General features: G+C 41.6%; 3 protein-coding genes and 1 pseudogene across 8 annotated transcripts in view; 2 read left to right on the forward strand and 2 right to left on the reverse strand.

Annotated features, from left to right (window-relative positions):
• SPTY2D1 (SPT2 chromatin protein domain containing 1) overlaps positions 1–4,795 on the forward strand; it is a 19,449-nt gene extending 14,654 nt beyond the window's left edge. The window contains exons 5-6 of the mRNA XM_069565043.1: positions 656–733; positions 1,677–4,795. Coding sequence (XP_069421144.1) covers positions 656–733; positions 1,677–1,770 — 172 coding nt within the window. The 3' untranslated portion in view covers positions 1,771–4,795. The remainder of the gene's footprint in view (positions 1–655; positions 734–1,676) is intronic.
• On the reverse strand, positions 4,761–20,385 carry LOC138426482 (EKC/KEOPS complex subunit TPRKB pseudogene; annotated as a pseudogene).
• Positions 9,119–9,883, reverse strand: MISFA (mitochondrial sheath formation associated). The gene is made up of 2 exons (XM_069565051.1): positions 9,728–9,883; positions 9,119–9,296 (listed from the first exon to the last, which is right to left on the reverse strand). Exons 1-2 carry the CDS (start codon positions 9,794–9,796, stop codon positions 9,204–9,206), a joined length of 162 nt encoding a protein of 53 aa, XP_069421152.1. The 5' UTR covers positions 9,797–9,883; the 3' UTR covers positions 9,119–9,203.
• Positions 20,386–20,416: 31 nt separating the features above from the next.
• Positions 20,417–21,978, forward strand: part of UEVLD (UEV and lactate/malate dehyrogenase domains) — a 58,152-nt gene continuing 56,590 nt past the window's right edge. For all 6 annotated transcript variants that reach the window (XR_011251651.1, XR_011251650.1, XR_011251652.1 and 3 more), the window contains exon 1: positions 20,417–20,581. Coding sequence is in view for 2 of the 6 variants with exons in the window: in XM_069565044.1 (XP_069421145.1) it covers positions 20,540–20,581 (42 nt within the window). In the remaining 4 variants the exon portion in view is untranslated. The remainder of the gene's footprint in view (positions 20,582–21,978) is intronic.

Raw genomic sequence — 21,978 nt, forward strand, 5'->3', positions numbered from 1 at the left:
AGCTTAGATCTAAATCCAGACTAGCTTTATAAGGTTCCCCAGTGGTTTGCAGCAGCCTTAAAGATTGAGAAGCACTGATGGAGAGGAAAAATCAGGGTTTAAAGTTCATAGCTTACTAGCTGGATAAACTTGAGTCAGTTATTTTTCTGATGACATTTGGGAGGATTAAATGAGGTGACATACAGTTGACCTGCAACAGTGTGAGGGTTGGGGAAAATCCACGTGTAATTTAGAGTCAGCCCTCTGTATGTATGATTCCTCTGTATACACATTCCTCCCTCTCTGCGGTTCCATGTGTATAGATGCAACCAATTATGGTGCCCTACTGTAGCATGAAAAAGAAATCTTTGTTTAAGAGGACCCCTGTAGTTCACCCCCATGTTGTTCGAGGGCCAACTGTGTGTGTAAATTAGTCAGCACTTGTTTTCTCCTCTGATGTCACAGATATGAGAAATTAGAAGGGCTCATATAATTTACTTCAGAAACTCCCCTTTACCCAACCTCTGACCACCCTACTCCCTGCAAACAAGGAAGAGTAATCCTAAATGTATGTTTGATTTAGTTATAAAGATGTTGGTTTTAAAAACAAGAAGATGTAATTCTTTTAGGAAGTTGGGTTATTTTTTCCTAACAACTTCGATTTTTTTCTTACCAGATACAAAGATGAAAGCGATTATGCCTTACGTTACATGGAGAGTAGTTGGAAGGAGCAGCAGAAAGAAGAAGCGAAGAGGTAAGTAAGCACAAGCTATACATGCGTGGAAATTCCTAAAAAATTCCTGTTCCCTGCTTCAGATGCATCCTCGGGAGCTGGGGCTTTGGGCCACTCAGTTTAAATTCCAATCCTGCTTACTTGCTGTGGGCTTCAGACAAATTAGCCTTTAAAATCTGTTTTCCCATTTGTAAGCTGGGAATGTACTGTTTTTCCTCACTGCGGTTTTGTGAGGATCCAGATCACGCGTGCATGTTGGACAGTGCAGCACCTCACCCATGTAGGCACACAGTAAATGCTAGAGCTCCCCAGATCCCGCTGTTGCATGTTGTTATTTTCCTTTTCCCATCCTTAATTCCCTGTCTACATGAGATACATCTCAGTCTTGCTGACCTGTACTGCCACTGACCTCAAGGACCTGATGAGGGATATTATATTCCTGATGTTGGATTCCTGTTTGGCTATCAAACAAATAGTCATTTCTTGTGTAGGGGTAACAAGTGATTACTTCATTTATAGTGTTAAGTTGGTGAAATATTCACCTCATTCTCAACTCAAATATTAAACCTCTCTCTCCCTCTTGCCCTCTGTCCTCTAACTAGATAAAATAGCAAACTAGAGTGTTGGGAAGAGACAAGAATACAATCTTACTTATTGCATAAATGTTTCTTGTTCTTTATTTTTTAAAGCTGATGAGATGATTCATATTTATTAGTGTAATGGGAGTATTCAGGTGTTTTCTGTTGAGTTGTATGTAAGGTCTTTTTTCCACTATAACTTGAGGCAGTGGCTCCTGGTAAAAAAAAAATTCCTGCTTAGTCTTGTTTTCACTGGTAAAGCCTTGAGGCCTTTTTAGTGCATCAGCGCATTCCATGTAAGCTCCCAGTTGAAATTTCAGTCTTGCTTTTTAAAGAACGTGATAATTTCATGTATATTGACAAATACCTGCTTTTTTCCCTGACAGCTTAAGATTAGGTATGCAAGAAGATTTAGAGGAAATGAGACGTGAAGAAGAAGAAATGAGACGTCGAAAGGCCAAAAAGCTGAAGAAGCGTTAGCTGCTGCTTTTATTTTTGTGAACTTCTGAAGACTGCTGCAAGGAAGTCCTGCCTTCAGACTGAAGAAGCCCCTTATCATTTTAGAATTCTAGTTGGGTACTCAAGGAGAAGGAATGCATACTGTCATCTATCTGCAGGCTGTCGTTAGAGCATAAAGTATTTTCACATACTTTGCAGGGTGAAATCGTAATGCAGATGACATAATGCCCAGTGAGTGCTCTTACGAAGCTAACTATTCACAGGAGCCAGCCTTGATCCTCAAGAGCTATGCACTCTCATGTGGGGCCGCTCACAATTCAGCCAATCTTGTATTATTCCTTTGCTACTCTAAAAAGGAAAATAAAGGATTGTTCCTTTACTTCCATAATTCTGCTGATGCGTGAGTACAGCGCTGCCTGGCTCCCAAATTTGTCTTTTGATGAGGAACCTGGCCCTTCCAGGAATGCTGCCAGCAATAAAGTGACCAGTCCTAATCTCTATGTTTGGATTGAGAACTTGAAAATGTAGAGTAGGTGTTATAATTATATGGATGTCATTTCTGTGACTTTGAAAGTATAAAGTAGAATAAATTGTATTCTGCATTATTCATGGATTGGATGCTGAGCATTCTTATTCACTAACTTAGGTGATTAGGCAATTAACAGAATTTTCCAAGTTAAAATACAAGTTATGCCATTTTTGTTTAAGAATATTCTCTTCCAAATTTTACTTTCAGATTTACTGTTTTGTTGGTGTAAAATAGACAAGGTCACTGTGCTGTTTGATTTTTATCTAAAAATTTCATTTTTATATTGAAAAAATACTTATTTTATTCAAACATTAGATTTGGAAGAGTAATAGTTTCAGACGTAAGGAAGTGACATGTGAGGCTCCCCTCCGCCTCATTCCACTGCCCATTGTAAGGATATTTTGGAATTCAAGGTGCCCTTTACCTTTTTGTGTTAATGACTCTATTTTTATCTTAAATTCTTTGGTGATTAATGGTATAAAACCAAAAACTAAATTCATGTGTATCAAGGCCACCACTTTCTCTTTTTGCCCATGTTGCACTTTTATTTCAAACTATGCACTGTGAAGAGATTTTATCCCAGGTAGAAGAGGATGTTCCCTGTTACTGTGCTTACTAGGCTGTGGAACGTTTTCATTCTTACCTTTCTTCAAGTCGTATCTGTAGACTTGTTATATCTCTTAAGCCTCAAGTCTAAGCAATTCCAATCAGGCTGACCTAGGTTCTGGCTGGAGCAAAGCCAAGTCTCAAGGAAGGTCAGCTATAGAAAGTGAGGTGTGATGATGCCAGAGAGCATGTGTCCCTGACTCTTGGGTAGAGGACTGGGGACAATGGGACGTAAGCTTGTAGAAAATTCTATAATAAACCTTGTGGCTGTCCTAAGCCATCCGTCAGTGGGGATCAGGAAGTAGGAGAGGTTATCCTACAAGAAGATTGACTCTTCAAAAGATCTGAAGGTTGTTTTTGTGTATTCTTTTTTATCTATAGAGCTTGCTTTTTCTCTACAATGGGGTGTTATAGATAACCACTATTAATGATCACATATAACTGTTAAAAACACTGGTGGCAGAAAAGCCTGTAGACTGCCTCTCACCTATCTCAAATACTTTTAATGATTCAAGAGTAGTGTGATATTCCATGTAATAAACAGGTTTGGAACATTATTTTCTTTGCTGTCCCTTATGTGATTTTTTTTTCCGCTTCACAAGTTTGCTTGAATATATATACATTTTAATATTCAGACTCTGAAATATGTAATCACAATCAAGTGCTTGTCATAGCTGAAAGATTTCTGGTGGCTTAAAGCTTACTAGCACTTTACTCAATGATATTGTGCAGTTACTTGTACAGAAAGGCACCATTATGCTAGCTAAAGTTTACAGAACTTGGTAGGAAAGATCCTTACGTGTGATCACTCGGGTTGCATTCTGCTATGAGACACGTTGATTTCAGTTTTCTTCAACATCAACATTATAAAAGAGCACTTCTGTATGTAGCTCATGAAAAAAAAAGGTTCTGAATCTTTTAATCTTGGCCTTGTTCCAAATCCTGTCTTCCATTTTGTTCTGTAACTCCTGACCACTCTTAAACAGCTCACAAATCTTTAAAGAAACTGGAATAGGCTGTTATTTTATCAAGGTTTACAAATTAAGTGCTTGATTTTTAATGTATCCTCTTTTGATTTTCAGATTTTATTAATATTTGAAGATGTGCCTTTTATTGGGTAATGTTAAGTCATGAATGTAGTAATGTTATTTCACTATTGTAATAATGTTACATGATCATGGATGCAGCATTCTCAAACACGATGTGAAGGGAAAGTAGTTTTCATAAAACTCAATAGAGCTCTGATTGCACAGTCCCACTTGCTTTAGATATTGCTATGTTAAAGCAGGGGGCACTTTTTCTTTAAAAGCTACTTTCAGAACTTGTCTTTGTATTTTCTCTAAACTACAAATGCAATTATGTCCATTTGGAGGCCAGGGTACCACATGTCACGGGCAGCCTTACATGTGTGCCGTGAGAAGGTTCAAAGACTGTTATCAAGAAAGTCTATGGGAACTCGAAATTTCATTTTTTAATGTAATCCCTAAGATCTTCTCCAAGAAATAAATTACTGTTTTGTATTTTATAATTTAAAAGCAGCTATTAATACACTTCTGAGATATAACAGGAGACCAAAACATGTTTGGAAAGAGAATAAATATATAGAGACTGGTTGTTTTATTTTCAATGTGCTGAATATATTAGACTACTATTTATTTTGTGAGTGGATGTGATGAAATATTCAGGTGTTAGTGTATGGTTAAGAGTGGGATATAGATTTCTTTGAAGTTATTAAATCCATGTCTTTTACATAATGGACAAATCAAGTTTAAAGAAACATTTACATAGCATAGCTTGTTTTCTGGTGCTGTTGACCTGCAAGAGAATCTACTTTTGCATATACAGATAAAAGTTTTGCAATTATGTATAAAAGAAATTGTAGGCATTAAAAATATTTTATTGATATTTTCACTGGTTTGCATTTATTTAACAAAACTCATATTCCTTATTTCATCACCCTGAATATTATTCCAGCTAGAAACCCCAGCAGACTCATCAGACTTAGAGATGGATTTACCTCCTTACACCCACACCCCCCTCCACACCTCTGTTCCTTCTCCCTTACCCATTCTTGTCCGCTCAGTCCCCTGCCACTGACACCTCGTCCCTCTCGCCCCACCAGCTTAGAGAACTTTTCTGGTATCAGACATACAAGTTAGAACAGTTTGGAGATACACTCAGGGAACAAGGGAAGAAGAACTGGGTATATAGCAGCTCTTTTCAAGAAATTGAGCAGTTCCGATCCCCGGTGATAAAAAGCCTGAGCTAAATGGGAAGATGAGTCCTTAGGAATATATGAGGCAAGTGGGTGCAGCCATGCAGCCAGATACTGTATGCACTCGGTGTAATGTGTTGACTCTAGGTCATACAAGTATAAAAGATATGAGTATCCAGTCCTGCATATAAATTTTGAATTCACTTGTTCTATTAAAAAGGGTAAGCCATTCAGTGCATAGAGGCACTTAAAAATACTTTAGCAAACATATACTATAGTCATTAACAAAATGCTGTCTATATAACCAAAAGATGTACTTCTCTTTTAGGGTCAGAAAGCTCAAACCACTTTTAGAGGGCTTATTAGGAATATCCTAGGGCTCAGACACCCAGATTAATAGCATGAGTCTTATACACAAGAGTGGGAACCTTTTCTGGGTCTCATGAACTCAAAACTGCATCCTGTTGAGGGCTGGGCAGTTAGCTTTTGTTTCTACCCATGCTGCCGGGCTCAGCAGTGATCACTGCTAAAAGAAAAGGCAACTGCTGGGCTCTTCAGGTGAGGAAGACATTTGAACCAAGGTGGTCAAGATCTTGGAAAACCCAGTCTCTCTTGCTTAGCTCTTTTCCTTGGCATGCTCTTTTCATGGGCCTGGATCTTAATCTCTGCTACACAGAACTGTATGGGTTGGTAATATATTTAAGCCTCCCAACTTCATTTTTGCCACTGTAGAAAGTCACTAAGAAGGTTACTACAAGGATTAAAATACCGAATAGTATCTAGCACCCAATGTTAAAATCCCCTTTCCCCATATGGTGTAAACTTTGGGTTCTTAATGACAGCTGTGAAAAGGCCACAGAGAAATAGCCCCACCCAGAGGACAGGCTTAAAGTTGCTGCAGTCTTTTTTCCACCCCTGCCTGGACCCTGGTCCTTGGACCCAGGAGAAAGGTATTATGTGGGAAACAGGTCTAAAGAGCTCTACAGAATTTCCTAAAGGGTACTGAATAGGGGACAAATTGAACTAAGGATCTTAGTCTTAATGCCAGTCTTATGGATTATTAAACAGGGGACCCAATCCCTCCCATTCCCCCAGCTACCTCCCTGCTGTCCCATCTCCCTGTTTTGAGCTAACAGAATACCAAGTCTTCACTAATCTTTAAAAGTGTGGTAACTTGTTACATAAAATGTGACAAAATAGTGTGCAATTACTTTATATGTGACACCATCAGGAGCTGTACAGCTGGGTGGGAAAGCTTCAGAGCTGCATCACTTCACCAGGATCATCTTTGCTTATTTCCACTGGGGTCTAGGGGGAGAAAAGGAGGTCAGGTGGGTCTTGACTAGTGTTGGCTAGGGTGTGGGGCTGCGGGAACTGCCCTCCTTCCCAAGGGCAGGCAGGGGTAGTCGTGTCCCATTCTGCCTCACCTAATGCCTCCAAGCCCAGCTGCCACTGGGACTTAGCAGTGTGGGAGCACACAAGTGGTAGAGAAAAGACAAACACCCAGGGTCTAACAGAAGAGAGGAAAGACATCTGCCAACAGGACAGTTTTACAACTCAGTGTTTATGTGACGAGGGACAGTTAAGCCTGGGTTGCTGATGTGGGCTAATTTAAGAAGGGAAATTGAAGGCAGAGCATATGAAGTGTTCCGTAAGTATGAGAACAGGTCATGCCTGTCAGACAGCTTTGACTCTGGGCCTGAAATATCTTCACCCTCAGTATCTCCAGTTTTTTGTTTTTGTTTTTGGAAAGACACTAAAGAACTTATGAGTAAAGATTCAGGGAAAGATGTATAAAAGATCACATGAGAGGCACAGGGAACTCTCTCAACTCTAAACAGATAGATACTGAATAACAATAGCAGTAGGTATGCTAGAGTAACTTTTTAAAATAAAGCAAGTGTTTTTAAAGTTGGATTTTGGTGCTTGGTTCATGTATCCCAGGGAATACATTTTCAAAGTAGGAAGAGAGAACAAAGCTGAAGGCACACTTACCCCTCCTGGGGGATATTTGTATCCCTTCCACATTGTTCCTGCAATGAGAAGCATCCATAAGACAACAATCATTGCAGGGCTTCTTAGCTGGTGGTGTGTGCAGAGCGAAACAGGTGGTTCTGGAAGGTGTGGTGTTCTCTTCCGAGCCCTGGAAACTGGGCTGTCTTCATTCAAGACCAGATGGTGGATGGTCCAGCATGGTAGCTCCTGGCTGGGGAGCTTCGTGGTCTAGTTTGACCTGAAGTGGCTCGTCATGGCTATCTGGGGGGCAGAGCTCAGACACCAATTGTGACATCAACTCTTGTGACCTTGAGGACCAACCAGTCAGAGTCAGAAAGTATGGGACAGTTGACCAGGGTGTCAGGTGTTTTAGGGCTAAAGAACTCTGAGTAGGAGGGCCCTGTTCTTTGGTGACTGTGTGTTTAGGGTCTAGCTGGGATCTTATCTTTATTAACTCATCACCTGCCAAAAGTTTGACTACCTGTTTTATGCAATCAGATGCACAAGGCATTGCTGTGAACAAAACAACACACTATGGATTAATGGGGAGGAGTCACTGGCTATGCACACTATAAGCAATTACTTAAATAACTTGAATAACTGTTGTTAGGCTACTCAAAGAAGAAAAGTCTTGCATTTTGAGAAATGATACAGCTAAACCCTCATCATGCAGGGAAAGCCTCCTCTTGACTTTCCTGAGAAGGGAAGAGGAAGATGGGCTATTCTGCTTATTTCATAGCTGGAGAAACTGAGGCACACACAATTTTAATGGTTTGGTCAGGATCACACCGTGGCAGCTGCTGCTGCTGCTAAGTCACTTCAGTCGTGTCCGACTCTGCAACCCCATGGACGGCAGCCCACCAGGTTCCCCTGTTCCTGGGATTCTCCAGGCAAGAACACTGGAGTGGGTTGCCATTTCCTTCTCCAATGCAGGAAAGTGAAGAGTGAAAGTGAAGTCGCTCAGTCTTGTCCGACTCTTAGCGACCCCATGGACTGGAGCCCGCCAGGCTCCTCCATCCATGGGATTTTCCAGGCAAGAGTACTGGAGTGGGGTGCCATTGCCTTCTCCGTGGCAGTGGTTCAAGTTAAATAGGTGCCCAGTGACTCCACGTGCAACCCCACCCTGCACAGGTCTGACTGTCGGGCTGATACTTTCATAGAAATTCTGGAGCACATGGCGAAAAAAAAAGAACCCTGTTATGCCCTGCTCCTAGGATATCTAGGGCTGGGACTTGCTTGATACCCATGCCTTCTGGAGAAGATTCCCAGAAAACCTGCTCCTGTAATTGCATATTATATAATATTAAGACTCTTAAGAGTTAAGTTTCTTTAACAATGGGAACATCTTTGAAAAAACCAGTCTGAATGAAATGGGGTGGGATTCAAGAAACTCAGGAGATAGTTTGCTAAAAAGACACTGATACTAATGTTTCCTATAGACAGGCTGGCCAAGTGGAATGAATGAGAGAGGTCTTAAGTCCAGAGATCTATGCTTCACCTGCACAAATGGGTTGGTGTGGCCCTAGGTAAGCAAGTAAGGTCATAGTCACCAGTAAGTCTGTTGACTAGTTCATTATTTGGCCTAGTTGTTAAGTTAGCATTTACTACTTAAAGTTAGCATTTACTAACTTGTCAAGTTTTGCATTAAATGCTTCAGATGAATTTCCAAGTGTAATTCTCACAAAAACAGAAAGATACTGGAGTATCTCCATCATATGGATGAAGAAACTGAGGTTCAGAGAGATTAAACTTTCCTAAGGTCATATGGCCAGGAAGTTGCAAAGTTAGGACCTGAACTCAAATTTACATTAACTCAAGTTTCAGAATCTGCCAAAAGGGGCATTAAAAATGCTGGTGTAATTTATTATAGAGTCTGCATGGAAAAAATAATAGGTGGAACAGTCATTGAAAAGAATACCCAGAAGGTGTGTAGTTATTAACAAATCTTTGAACCAGGGCTTGCTGTCCTCAGCAGTGCTCCTCAAATTCTCTCCCGTTTCACAGTTCATTTTATTTTCCAGAGGAAAGTAAACTTTCCATTGACATTTCCGGGTGCTATCAAGTTGTCTTGAAAGGGAGGAATCCAGCTCAACAGACCATCACAATCGCTCAGAGTTGCAGATCTTCATCCAAAGGCTGGCTCCTCAGGTGTGTCTTGCTCTCCTGAACAACCCACCTCTCTTTCCACTTCAGAGTTGGAGGCTGAGGCAAAAAGAAGCTTTAAGGCAGAGCTGGCCCTAATTCATTGTCCCAGTAGGTAACTGCCCCTGTATGTGACTGGAAGGGCTGCTCAAACGTCCACCAATACCCACATTCCCTTTCCTCCCAGCAACCACTGATCCACTTGGCCTGAAATCCAGAAGTCAGGCAATGTCTCTAGCAGAGCCCTTACAGATTCCATCATGCTTTGAAATATGTGATATCAAGTAACCAAGGGGAGGGGTAAAGGCTTAAAGATGTCCCAATGGGATGGGAAGTAGCCTGGGAAACTAACTTTGTTCCCACCACACTCTGACCTCTTATTAGTGGTGAGACCGCAACCATCTTTCCTGTTTGGTCAGAAATCCCAGCTGGGAGGGTGAGCCAGAGCCAAGACTGACTACCAAGAATTAACAGGCAAGGTCATTACTTACCACGAACTCTGGAAATGTGCCCAAGTAACATGCAAATCCAACAAAAAGCATCCAGCCAAGCACGATCATGATAACAAGTAAAACAATTTCTAAGACACGATTGCACAGTGAAGGACTATTCACCAAGATCTTGACAAAGGAATATGCTCATGAAACCCTCAGTTGGTAGAGGTCCTTAGCTCCAAAGCATCCACAACTCTCTAGTGGAGAAGTTGGAGTCTAATAGGGCATTGTGACATCATGATGACATGGACTGGACCACAGAAGGTCAGAGAGACTGCCCCCAGATGAGCAGTGAGCGGCAATGTAAGCTCTCTGAATGCGTTATCTCACGGCAATAATATGAGGTAGGTACTATTATTTACCCCATTTTACCAATGAGAAAACTGAGGCCTACAAAGCCTAGTCAGTTCAGTCACTCAGTCGTGTCCGACTCTTTGTGACCCCATGGACTGCAGCACTCCAGGCTTCCCTGTCCATCACCAACTCCTGAAGCCTGCTCAGACTCATGTCCATCAAGTCGGTGACGCCATCCGACCATCTCACCCTCTGTCATCCCTTCTCCTCCTGCCTTCAATTTTTTCCCAGCATCAGGCTCTTTTCCAATGAGTTGGCTCTCCGCATCAGGTGGCCCAAGTATTGCAGCTTCAGCTTCAGTATCAGTATTTCCAATAAATATTCAGGACTGATCTCCTTTAGGATGGACTGGTTTGATCTCCTTGCATCCAAGGGACTCTCAAGAGTCTTCTCCAACATCACAGTTCAAAAGCATCAATTCTTCAGAGCTCAGCTTTCTGTATGGTCCCAAGTGATCTGCATTAGGTCACACAGGTGATGCTCCAGATCAGGGCCCAGTTGTCTGTTAGGAAGTTGAGCTCTTTAGACTAAGACTGCGGTTGGGAAAGGTGCATTCCTAGGTCAATGACAACTGTGAATGAAACACAACTGAATTCTAGGGAAATGAGAAGTCTTTATTTCTGTCCCGGCAACCCTTCCCCTCCCACCTCTCCTCCTCATCATTTTATAGCATTCTTTAACACTTTTGTTCAGTTCCTGTCCACTGGTTCTCTTTTCTTGGCCTTCAAGAAGCCACAAGCATTCTTTACCTATTCTCACAAAAAACTCGTTAATACCACGGCTCCCTTCTTAACTGTCCTGTCTATTAAATTGCTTATTATGACCACACTTCCTGAACAAGTGGTTCATAAAGGCTTTCTTTCCAGTCCATGCTTTGCTTCCACACTTCACACCTTGACTTCTGCCCCAACCCCACTAACAGGATGCTCTCTCAGAGGTTACCAAAATCTCCTTTTTTGTCAAGTTTAATGACCACCCCTGCACTGACATGGTGGGTTCCTCCCCCCATCAGAGTTCTTCCTACATACACATCCCATTAGTGTGATATCCTTTCCCTTATTTTCATGATTTTCTAATCGGTGTTCATTGTAAAACATGAAATCATCCAAAGATGTATAAAGAAAACTGTAATATTCTTCCTCTTCTTAGCCCCATGATGTAACAAGTGTTACAGTCTAGTGTGTATTCCTCTGCCAAAGACTTACCCAGGAGCTTGTGAATATCATTAGACACACAGAGGGCTATACATATAGAGGTACACAGGAACACACAGAGATACACACAGAGGGGTTTTTAGTGTTGTTTCATTAAAGGTGATCATACCACATATTCTACTACATATTGGGTTGTCCAAAAAGTTTGTTCAGATTTTTTCTCTAAATTGTTACTGGAAAACCTGAACGAACTTTTTGCTAACTCATTACTGGCTTTTCTCCTATAACAATACATCCTAGGTCAATTGAGAAAAAAATCTAAACACATTCTTTCTTCCATTTCTAATAAGGAGTTTTATTGAGGTATAAATTACATAGGATAAAACACATTCATTTTCAGTGTATGATTGATACAATTTAAAAAATGTATCAGTCTTGTAACTACCACCACAATTAGGACAGACAAAATTGTGATCATCTCAAAAAACTCCCCATACCCCTCTGAAGTCAATCCCTTCTCCCTAAATCCCTTGGTCCCTGACAACCACTGAACTTCATGTAAATGGAATCATAACCTTCTTCCACTGGCTTCTCCACTGGCTTCTCTCACTTAGCATTAACGCTTTTGAGATTCATTCATGTTGTACAATAGTCAGTTCTTTCTCAATGAATATTATTGCATTGTACGGTTGTATCAGTTTGTCAATTTCCCTGTCAAATAGCGTTAGGGTTGTTTCCAGTTTTGCGCTATGTTGAACAGAGATGTTATAAATACTTGCATATAATTTTTAGAGGGAACATAAGTTTTAATTTTTCTAGGGTAAATCCCAGGAGGAGGATTAGTGGATCATAAGGAAAGTGCCTGTTTAAAAATTTCTCTATCACTAATTTTCAGCAATTTGATTTTGTGGTTGCTTTGTGTAAATTTCTGCATGCTTTTTCTACCTGGGGTTTGGTGAACTTCTTGAATCAGCGTGTTTATGCTTTTCATAAAACTGGAGAAATGTTTGGCTACTGTTTCTTCAAACATTTCTTCTGTCCCCCAGTTCCTCTTCTGTGACCCCCATTACATGTGGAGTTTGTCCCACCGCCTGCTGGAACTCTGCTCATTATTCTTCTCTTTGTGTTCCACTTTGGATATTTTCTATCGCAGTCTTTTTCAACTTCAATCATCTTTCCTGCTAATCCTCTAAGCTTCTGTTAATCCCATACAGTATATTTTAAATTTGATGTTGTATCTCTCATCTCTTAGAAGTTCAATTTCTTTTTTTTTTTCAAATGCTATCTTTCAGTTTTCTCCATATCATGTTCATGTTTTCCTTTACATCATTGAGCGTATTTGTGAGATTGATAATAAGCATTTTTTTTTTTTTTTACAACAGAGGGTGAAGTGCCCCAAGGTCTGCAATTTACTTTCAAGTATTTCAGAAAAGAAGTGTTTGCCCATGCATAGACAAGACTAAGAACAAGCAAAGTTAGCAAAACATTAACATACGGCCTGTAACCTACTCTATCTTGACTGACACAACCATATTTTAAGATAAAATATGAAAAAAAAACATTTATAAAACATGATTTTTAGCTGTACGACCTTGCGCACATTATTATTTGTACAACCTTTTAACGGGAGTAATCTACTTCATATGATGTTGTGACAATTAAATGAATTCTTGCATACAAAAACTTGGAACCAGGAAGCTTGGAACGGGTGATGCTGGAGTAGCCAGAATTAAGTGCAAGAGTATAAGCTGATGGATATAAAGTCATTTAGATAAGAACCTCGTATATTGTAGACATTCAATAAATGTTTGCAATTATTCCAATTATATAAAAATAAAATATATTTGGACAGAAACAGAAGACAATAATAACAATAACCGTGATTATCTTTTAAAATATGAAAAGGTAGGACCAGGAGTGGTTTTTATTCCCTTTGTTACTATTCTGTGTTTTAAAACTTTATACAACACAACATAACAGATTTTATGATCTAGGAAAAACAATGAATGTTTTTTATAAAAGCTGAAAAATTTTTAATATTTCTATCATTTCACAAAACATCTTTTGTTGACATTCTACAAATGATACCATCCAATAATGTTCCAATACTTTCTTCTTGTGAAGATAGTTTATATACCTTTTTGACTTCTGTAATATTTGTTATTTCAGGGAGATTTTCCAGGGGAACCTGGTGACCTTCTACCTGAGATATTAGGTGTTCTTGATTTATTTGTTTTTCACCCTCTTCAATGTAAGCAATCAGAATTGAAGTGTCATTTGCTGAGATACCAAATTTTTTCAAGGCCTCTGAAATATTGTTATTTGGGGAAAGATTGAAAATAACTTCAGTAGATAGAGTTCTTGTCTTCATTTTCCCCAGTTTGTAGAGGTGAACTGCTTTGTTTGCGGCCACAATTATCTGAAATGGATCGACAATCACTGTAGGATTTATTAATGAGCCATCAATGGCACCTTCCATGGCCTTTTTTCTCAAGCCCAAAGCATTTTTTACATCTTTAAATAACAGAAGGGTCACCCTGTATTCAGGAAATAGGTTCAGCTGATGTGTTAACTGCATTTCATAGAGAAGCAGGATGCTACGTCGCGTCCCCGTCGATAATAAACATTTTAAGGGCCCATTGCTGTTACTTCTGGGGCTGTTTCGGTGGTTGTTTTTTCTCTTTGTCATGGATGATATTTTCCTGCTTCTTTGAATGCCTGGCAACTTTGGTTAGATGTTCAACATTGGGAATTTTACACTTGAGTGCAGGAATTTTTTACATTCTATTCAGCAGTGTTGGGTTTCCTTCTGGGATTCAGTTACGTTCTCTGAGTCAGTCTGGTTCTCTGAGGTGTGTTTTAAGCTCTGCAGCGGCGGATCAAGAGCAGCCTTTACTCTAAGAGTAATCACCCCTATTGCTGAACTATGACCCTTCTGAACACTCTTCCTGATGCCTATGGTGTTAGGTCTCCCATTCTGTGGAATTTTCCACATCCCCAGCCTCTTTGGGAGCTCCCAGAAGTGTTTGGCCTACTGTTTCTGGGTGGTTCTTGTTCCCAGCCTCACGGAGTCTTTACCCCACATATGCATAGACAGAACTCAGCCAAAGACTCACAGGGGTCCCTGTGGAGATCTGCAGAGTGCTTCCTCTGTGGAATCGCCTCTTTTCAGGACTCCACCCTGCAAGTTCCTGGCACTCTGGTTTCCTTGGCACACCACTATCCTTCTTTTTGACTTGGCTTCGTTCGGGTAACCCATGTCTGTGCTGCAGGCTGAAAGCTGCCTCGATGCAGTAGGCTGGGGCAACTGGAAGGCTCAACTCTCTTGTTTCCTGTCTTTCAAAGTTCACGGACTGGTGCTGGCCCTTGTGCAAGACCTGAAGATAATTATTTCATATATTTTGTACAATTTTCTATTTGTTTATGGAAAGAAGGCAACTCCTGTAGAGGCTGATCATTCATAGAAGCAGAAGTCTAACTTATTTTTTTGTTCCTGTATAGTATTCCACGTGTATGTCCTCCTTCTCCCTTTCTCTTACTCTTTCTTTTTTCTTTGTCTGTGCTGTGCAGCTTCCCTAACCAGGGATGAAACATGAGCCCCAGCAGTGCAAGTGCCACTCCTAACCACTGCCACGGAGTTCCCTCATCTTTATCTCAGTAATAGATATATCAGGCAAGATTGAGTCAGGAGATAGAAACCACAATAATTTGGACAGAGAAAATTCAACAAAAAGAATTAGTAACTAGGAACAGGAGATTAATGGAAGAGGTTGAAAGCTGTACATATCATAGGACTAGCATATATAGACAGCAGTCATCACCACTAGAACTGAGGCAAAGAATCCAAGGTAGGAATAAACTGGAAAGAGTGCCTTCCCCTCTAGGGCAGAGATCTAAAACTTGTTGGAGAAGTGATGGTCAGGGCCAGCTGGATGGTAGGGAAAATCCAATGAGCTGCTGCAGGCTGGAGCTGGTACATAGGGAACCACTCATTGAGATGCTGGCGGAGTTTGCTGGAAGTCTCTGGTGGCGGGAGGCGGTGGGGGGATGGTTTGTCAGGTTACTGATCTTCACTGAGAATCTACCTTCTGGGGATATGCAAGTAGAATGGACTAGAAAGCCATCTCACTGTGGGGGCGGGGGCGGCGCATAGAACTGATTGACTATCACAGGTACCACTGAAACTCAGTGAGGAGTTTACAGAGGACCACTGAAGCTGCACACAGTGAGCACCACCACCCCACTCGTACCCCTGGCAGCCACACAGTAGGACCAAAATAGCACACTGGAGGGAGGAAGTCTCTTCCTCCTTAGTATCACCCTAGGCCCTCTATCGACAGAACTTAATATCAAGCCCACCAGCAGGGGAAAATGCTTAAAAGGTTCAGTTCCAGTACAGCAGAGCAAGCAATGAATGGTGGGCTTGGAACTGAAAGGTAATAAGCAAGCAATAGGCAAAATATGCATTTAGACTTCTTTTTTCCCCCAACTTTTTACCACCATAAACATTATTGTGATTGCGAAAAACAAAATTTCTTAGACAAATTTCTCTTGAGTATTATGTTTTTTTACTTCACCGGAGAAGGCAAAGTGATCCTCAAAGAGTTATGCTGGTTCAGATAGAGCATGAGAGGTTATATAAAATCTTTATAAAAAAAGAACCAGTTTAAAAAAGAAAGATTACAGTTTCATTTCACGAGGTCAAAGGACATTTGTGGCAGGACTGCCTGAGATGCAGCATATGCTGTTGGTCAGCGATCAACACCACAATCTTCACACATCTAAGAAGTAAATGATACTGTCCTCTGGTGAACAAAATTTCTAAATTTTTATGAGGTCCAATTTGTCTATTTTTTTCTTTTGTTGCCTATGTCCTTCATGTCATATCCAAGAAATCACTGCCAAATCTAATCTTAGGAAGTTTTTTTCCTATATTTTCTCCTAGGAGTTATATTGTTTTAAGTCTTAACATTTAGGTCTTTGATCCATTTTAAGTTAATATTTGTATATGGTATTGCATAAGGATCTAACTTCATTTTTGCATATGGATAGTCAGATTTCCCAATGCCATTTGCTGAAATGACTATTCTTTTCCCATTGAATGGTCTTGACACTTTTGTCAAAAATAATTGACTATAAATGTGAGGGTCTGTTTCTGGACTCTCTACTCCACTGGTGGCATACTTCAGTAAAAATTATAAAGGCAGAAAGCAGAATGGTGGTTATCAGGGGTTGGAGGGAGGGAAGAATGGGAAGTTATTATTTAATGGGTATGGCCTTTGTTTCATAAGATTTATGGGGACAGATGGTAGTGATGGCTATAAAACATTATGGATGTATTTATTACCACTGAACTGCATACTTAAAATGGTTAAGATAGTAAATTGTACATTACGTGTATTTTACAATTAAAAAAAAGTTTTTTAAGAAGTAAATGATAAGGATACATTTGTCTGATAGTCAGAATACCAAGGTTTTATCCCTAAACAATGTGTCTGGTAGGACCCATAATTGTGAAAGCAGAATATAAACAGAGATCAGAAGCAGAGTACCAATAAAAAATATTATAATTTTAAACAGGTCATTCTTGTGATTTTTTTCAAGCTATAAACAAAGGTGCAGAATATACACATTACCCATTTCTTAGCCTGGGGGCTTTTTTTCCCCTTTTAATATAATGAACATCTTTGTACAAACATCCTGGGTACTTTTATTTCTGTAAGACAAATTCCCCAAAGTGAGGTTAAAACTAGTACATATTTAATTTCGTAATCTTTTCTCCCTCCAAACACTGTCAGTGATATGTCTCTTATTCAACAGGATCTCAGAAACAAGGACATAGATAATAAATAGTTCACTAAACCCCAGTTTGCTCATCAGTAAAAGAGATAATAATTGATAATAATTATTCCAATAATATTATCAACAACAATAATATTATTATCAATAATAATTGATACAAATCCCATCTAGGTGAATTCATGCAACAGAGCACATAAAACTCTGAGCAATGTATCCTCCATGTGGGAAATGATAGCATGCGTGCACGCACAAACAGGCATAGTGTCCTAGTGCCTGTGATCAATCCACAGTGATTAAACCGGAAGAGAATTTCTGGTTTGAATGGAAGGCCTCTTTCATAAAAGGTTTTCATAAAAGACTGAAGAAACTTGCTTAGGCCTTTCTTCTAACTAGATCGCTTTTCCTTGATTAATGGATTTGTGACGGGATCTGTAAGACCTCAGAATCCCTGGAAATTTCACAGTTCCTGAGGTGTGATAGGTCTGGGTGATGTGCTCTTAAGAGGCCTCATCCTTCAACCTTCTCACCTCCTACCTGTCTCCTGGCTTCCACTCCCCGCCTCCTCTCTTCACAGTGAAGCAGTCAGACTTCTTTTACAACTCAGGTCATGTCACTCCTCTGTTCAAAACCCTGCAGTGGCATCCTCTTTTTCTCAGAGCAAAAGTTTAAGGAAGAAAAAAGCAGCCCCTGACATCTGAGAACTGGACTGACCCAGATAGGCCTCAGTGTTGCTAGAAGATGACCTGGACTCACAGCCAAGCTTCTGTTATCTCTTGTTGGATATAAACAATCTCTCCGAACACTGGCATCAGACAGCACAGACCATGATAAGATGAGACAAAACAAGTCCTTATCATATTTCATCTAAGCAGAGACAAAAACAAGGTTACTGTGCAACCCAGGAAATAGCAAACATCCTCTTCTCTCTGCTGATGTGACTACTGCTGCTTTACCAATTACAGCCTTAACCCTGCTCCCATTTGGCCATCTGAGAGATAATATTTATTGAGATATCCAATCTCAGAATTGTCCCTGGCTTCTGAAAACACCCAATCCAAAGTATAGCTTTGATTCCGTAAGTCCTCTCCCAAATTACCCAGAGCCCAAATCCTGAAATAGGTTCTTTCCACGCTCTTACTCAGTCGTCCTGGCAGTTTTCCACAGTACGTGCTCCCTTACCACAAGGAGGGATCAACCCTACTTGAGTGTGGGTGTGTTCCTGATGGTCTCTCGCGGGAGGGCACTAACAAGCCAGAGTCACAATTGTCCACAAAATCCCTTTAGTGGGTCTCAGACTTTATCATGCATTAGAATCACGCAGGCTTGTAAAGACTGCTTTACAGCAGAAACTAACTCCAATCAAAAACAAAAAGCAACAAAAGACCGCTTGACCCAATCCCCAGGGTTTCCTATTTAAGTCTGGGGTGGGGCCTTAGAATGCACATTTCTGTAAAGATCCAAGTGATACCGAGGAAATCTGGGGACCATACTGGAAGAATCATTGCCCCTAAACCATCTGTGGCTCCCCCGTGTTTCTTTGAATTGCCTACTTCTGCTTCCTCACCTCTTCATTTGGCTCCAGCCACACTGGCCTCCCTGCAGTTTCCCCAAGCACACACCTGTCTAAAGGCCCTGGATGTCCTCTAACACAGAATGCTTAGTCTGTCAGGGAGACCTACCCTTACCTTCTTACCCTGCCTTTAAAAAATTTATTCCTCACGACATGTAATCACTTCTAACATATGGTCTCATTTACTTAGTATATTTATTGTTTTGCTCTTACTAATAAAAGAATGACATCCTGAGGACTGCCAATACTTTTGTCTACTTTGTTTACTTCTCTATCGTCAGATCTAGAAAAATACTGTAGGGGAGCAAAATTTGCCACCCTAAAACGTGTCCCTTTGGTAGGAGGATTAATTGACGATGATTACTTTTAAAGCCCAAGAGACTCAGGAAGAATCTTTGACCTTCCCCTACTCCCTGGTGGCTCAGACGGTAAAGCGTCTGCATGCAATGCGAGAGACCGGGTTCGATTCCTGGGTTGGGAAGATCCCCTGGAGAAAGAAATGGCAACCCACTCCAGCACTCTTGCCTGGAAAATCCCATGGACGGAAGAGCCTGATAGGCTACAGTTCATGGGGTCACAAAGAGTCGGACACGACTTCACTTTTACTTTTACCTGCCTCAAAGGTTTTAGATAGAGGGTCTGTTCCCCAGGTAAGCTATCACCCGCAAGGAATATGAGCTAGGCGTGGGAGTAACTCAGCAGAGCCTAGAACTCAGAGTCTCCTAGGCTCTACAAGGCTCAGCAAATATTTGTTTATCCAACATTTACTTTTCATCTCCATGTAAACTATCTCCCCTTTGAGGTTTCAAACCACAACCCCCATCGTGGTTACTCACAGTTCTCCTGGGTCTCTCCCAGGTATACGTGTTATTAATTTCAGTCTGATTTTCTCCTGTTTTTCTGTCTGGTGTCAGTTTACTTTTTAGACCAGCGAGAAGAAGTTACAAAAATAGAGGAAAATTTCTTCCTCCCCAACAATATCTAGCAAATAGCCCATGTTCAACAAAAGTTTGTTGAATAAATAAGTGCTCCTTCCAACCTTTCATCATCATCTACTAATAGAGTCACAGTATTCCTACCTTTGGCTCTTCTCATAAATACAATCACCCTCCTGCCCACACAACCTCTTTAGAGTTACAATAGCAAGCTCTGGAGACCTGCTCAAACCAGGGCTGCAAAGCTGGTAAGTAAGTAACTCATTCAAGCAGACCAAACAAGGCCAGCAAATTGCATCTCTTCGTCTTACTGCTCCAGATGACCTTATCCGCGAATCTCCTACTTTTGTCTTCAAAATCTTTTTGTCACTTGACTTTTTCCTCTTTCTGCCGCCAGCGTGGTTATGCTCTGCCCTGCCCCGTCCCGCAAAGCCAACCCCTTCCCCCCACGTTGCACAACCCTCACTCAGCTGTCTTACCTCCCAGTTTTAACAAGGTTCTAGAAACCTGTTCGGTTTTCCTGTCTAGCCCCCCCTCCCCCACACCGAGGATTTGCTTTTGAACTTCCATTACCTCTTCCTTTCCAAATGCAACTACAACTCGGGGGTCTTGATCTTTCTCGATACTCAGCCGAATTTAACACATCCTTCTCGAAACTCTCTCCCCAGAACAGCGCCAATATCTTCTACCTCCTTTACTGGCTCTCCTAGGGTCCTTCCTATTCCTTTCTTCACAGATGTCCCCGAGTTTCCTTCCAGCAAGCCGGGTCATGGTTCCGTGGGCGCTCACGGTTCTCAGCGGATCGGTCATCAGACCGCGGGCGGAGCCTGGCTGAGCCCCGGGCGTGGGACGCGGGCGGACTTTCGAGCCCGGGAAGGGGCGGGGTCTAGGACCGCTCGGGAAGTTTGGTCCGCGGCAGCCTCCGTCCAGGGAAAGTGCGGAAGGAGATCCTGGGGCTGGGGTCGCGGTACCGGCCTCGCGGTCCTGGCTGGAGATGGAGTTCGACAGCGAGGCTCTCAGGCGACTCCTTGGCAAGGTGCGGGCAGCCGGCCGGGCAGGGTCTGGGGCGCCGGGGTCCCCCGCCCGTGGCCAGCCTACTTCCTCGGGGCGTTTACCGGCTTTTCTCGGGGCTCGGAGCCAGGGTGGGCTGGCCTGAAGCCGGCTGCGGGGAATGGGTGCCGTGCGGCCGCGGCTCCGGCTCCCCCCGCAGTTCCGAGATCCCCCCAACCTGCACCCGTTCTTACACCTTCTCACGCCACCAGCTTCTCTCTCTGTCTCAGCTTCCAGCACTCACCTATCCCTTTAACCACGCCTTTCTCTCTGCAGAAATGGCCTACCCCCACCCACACCTCTCTGTTTTTGACTTGCAGTGTTCATTCTTTGGGATTCAGATGTTACTCCCTAGGAGATAGAATCACTCCCTCCTCTCTCCTTGCTTTCGGATGTATCGATGTTCACACCGTGAAGTAATTATTTCTATACAGACCTTACTCTTTGAAGGTGAACTTCATGGCGGCACAGACAGCGCTGTATTTATTCCCTCATCTAGCCCTGTGTCTGACAACGACGGGGGTGCTAAGTAACTGCGGTAAATGAAAGACTGGTGTAGATTTGGGGATGAAAACAGGGTTGGAACGCCCAGAAGAGGTCCTCTTAAGGTTGAAAGGTTGACTGGGAGGGCTGACCCAGAAGTCTGACCTGCAATTCTAGGGCGTGGCTAAGGTCAGTTTCCATGTTACACCAGGCTGTTAGTCCAGGCTGTCTGATTCCCCACCAGTGCACAGTCTTGAGGCATACTTTTCCACCAGTTTCTTAGTTCAGTGATTCATAACGCTTTGTAAGACTTATCTGTGCGGAAAGCATACATTTGTGACGTTTTTGTTGGGTTCGTGTCTTTTTGATTGAAATTGTTTATATGCCTAATTTGGATGATTTTATCTATTGTGACAGATGTGTAGGTCTTGTAGGAAAAGAAATATCATCGTACCTAGGGTTACAGGCTTTCTGGCTCCTCTTCAGAGAATATTAAATTAAAAGAACCGCTCTATCAAGTTTTTCAATGAGGGGAACATGATGTGTCCAGGGGGAAGAATTGCTGAAGTTGAGACGAGAAAAAAACACTTAATAATTTTGAGGGGACTGGAATGCAGGAAAAAGATAAAAGAGAGACAGTGATTTTCTCAGGGGTTGAAGCAGAATAGTTGAGGAAGATTTTTATCAGTGCATAGGATAGAGTCTGGCACACTGGTGCTTAATAAATGTCTGTTGGATATGTAAATTAAGGAAACCAGTTAGAAACAAGTCAGTCTAGCAGATATTTCCAAAGTTCCTTAGTCCTTGAAGTAGGCAAATAATATAACAACTTAATATTTAGAAATAATTTTAGTGCTGCAAATTTTGTGAAGAGTACATTAAAAGCAAGCAACTGTATGG

Source organism: Ovis canadensis, chromosome 21, assembly GCF_042477335.2.
Source record: "Ovis canadensis isolate MfBH-ARS-UI-01 breed Bighorn chromosome 21, ARS-UI_OviCan_v2, whole genome shotgun sequence".
Taxonomy (NCBI): Eukaryota; Metazoa; Chordata; class Mammalia; order Artiodactyla; family Bovidae; genus Ovis; species Ovis canadensis.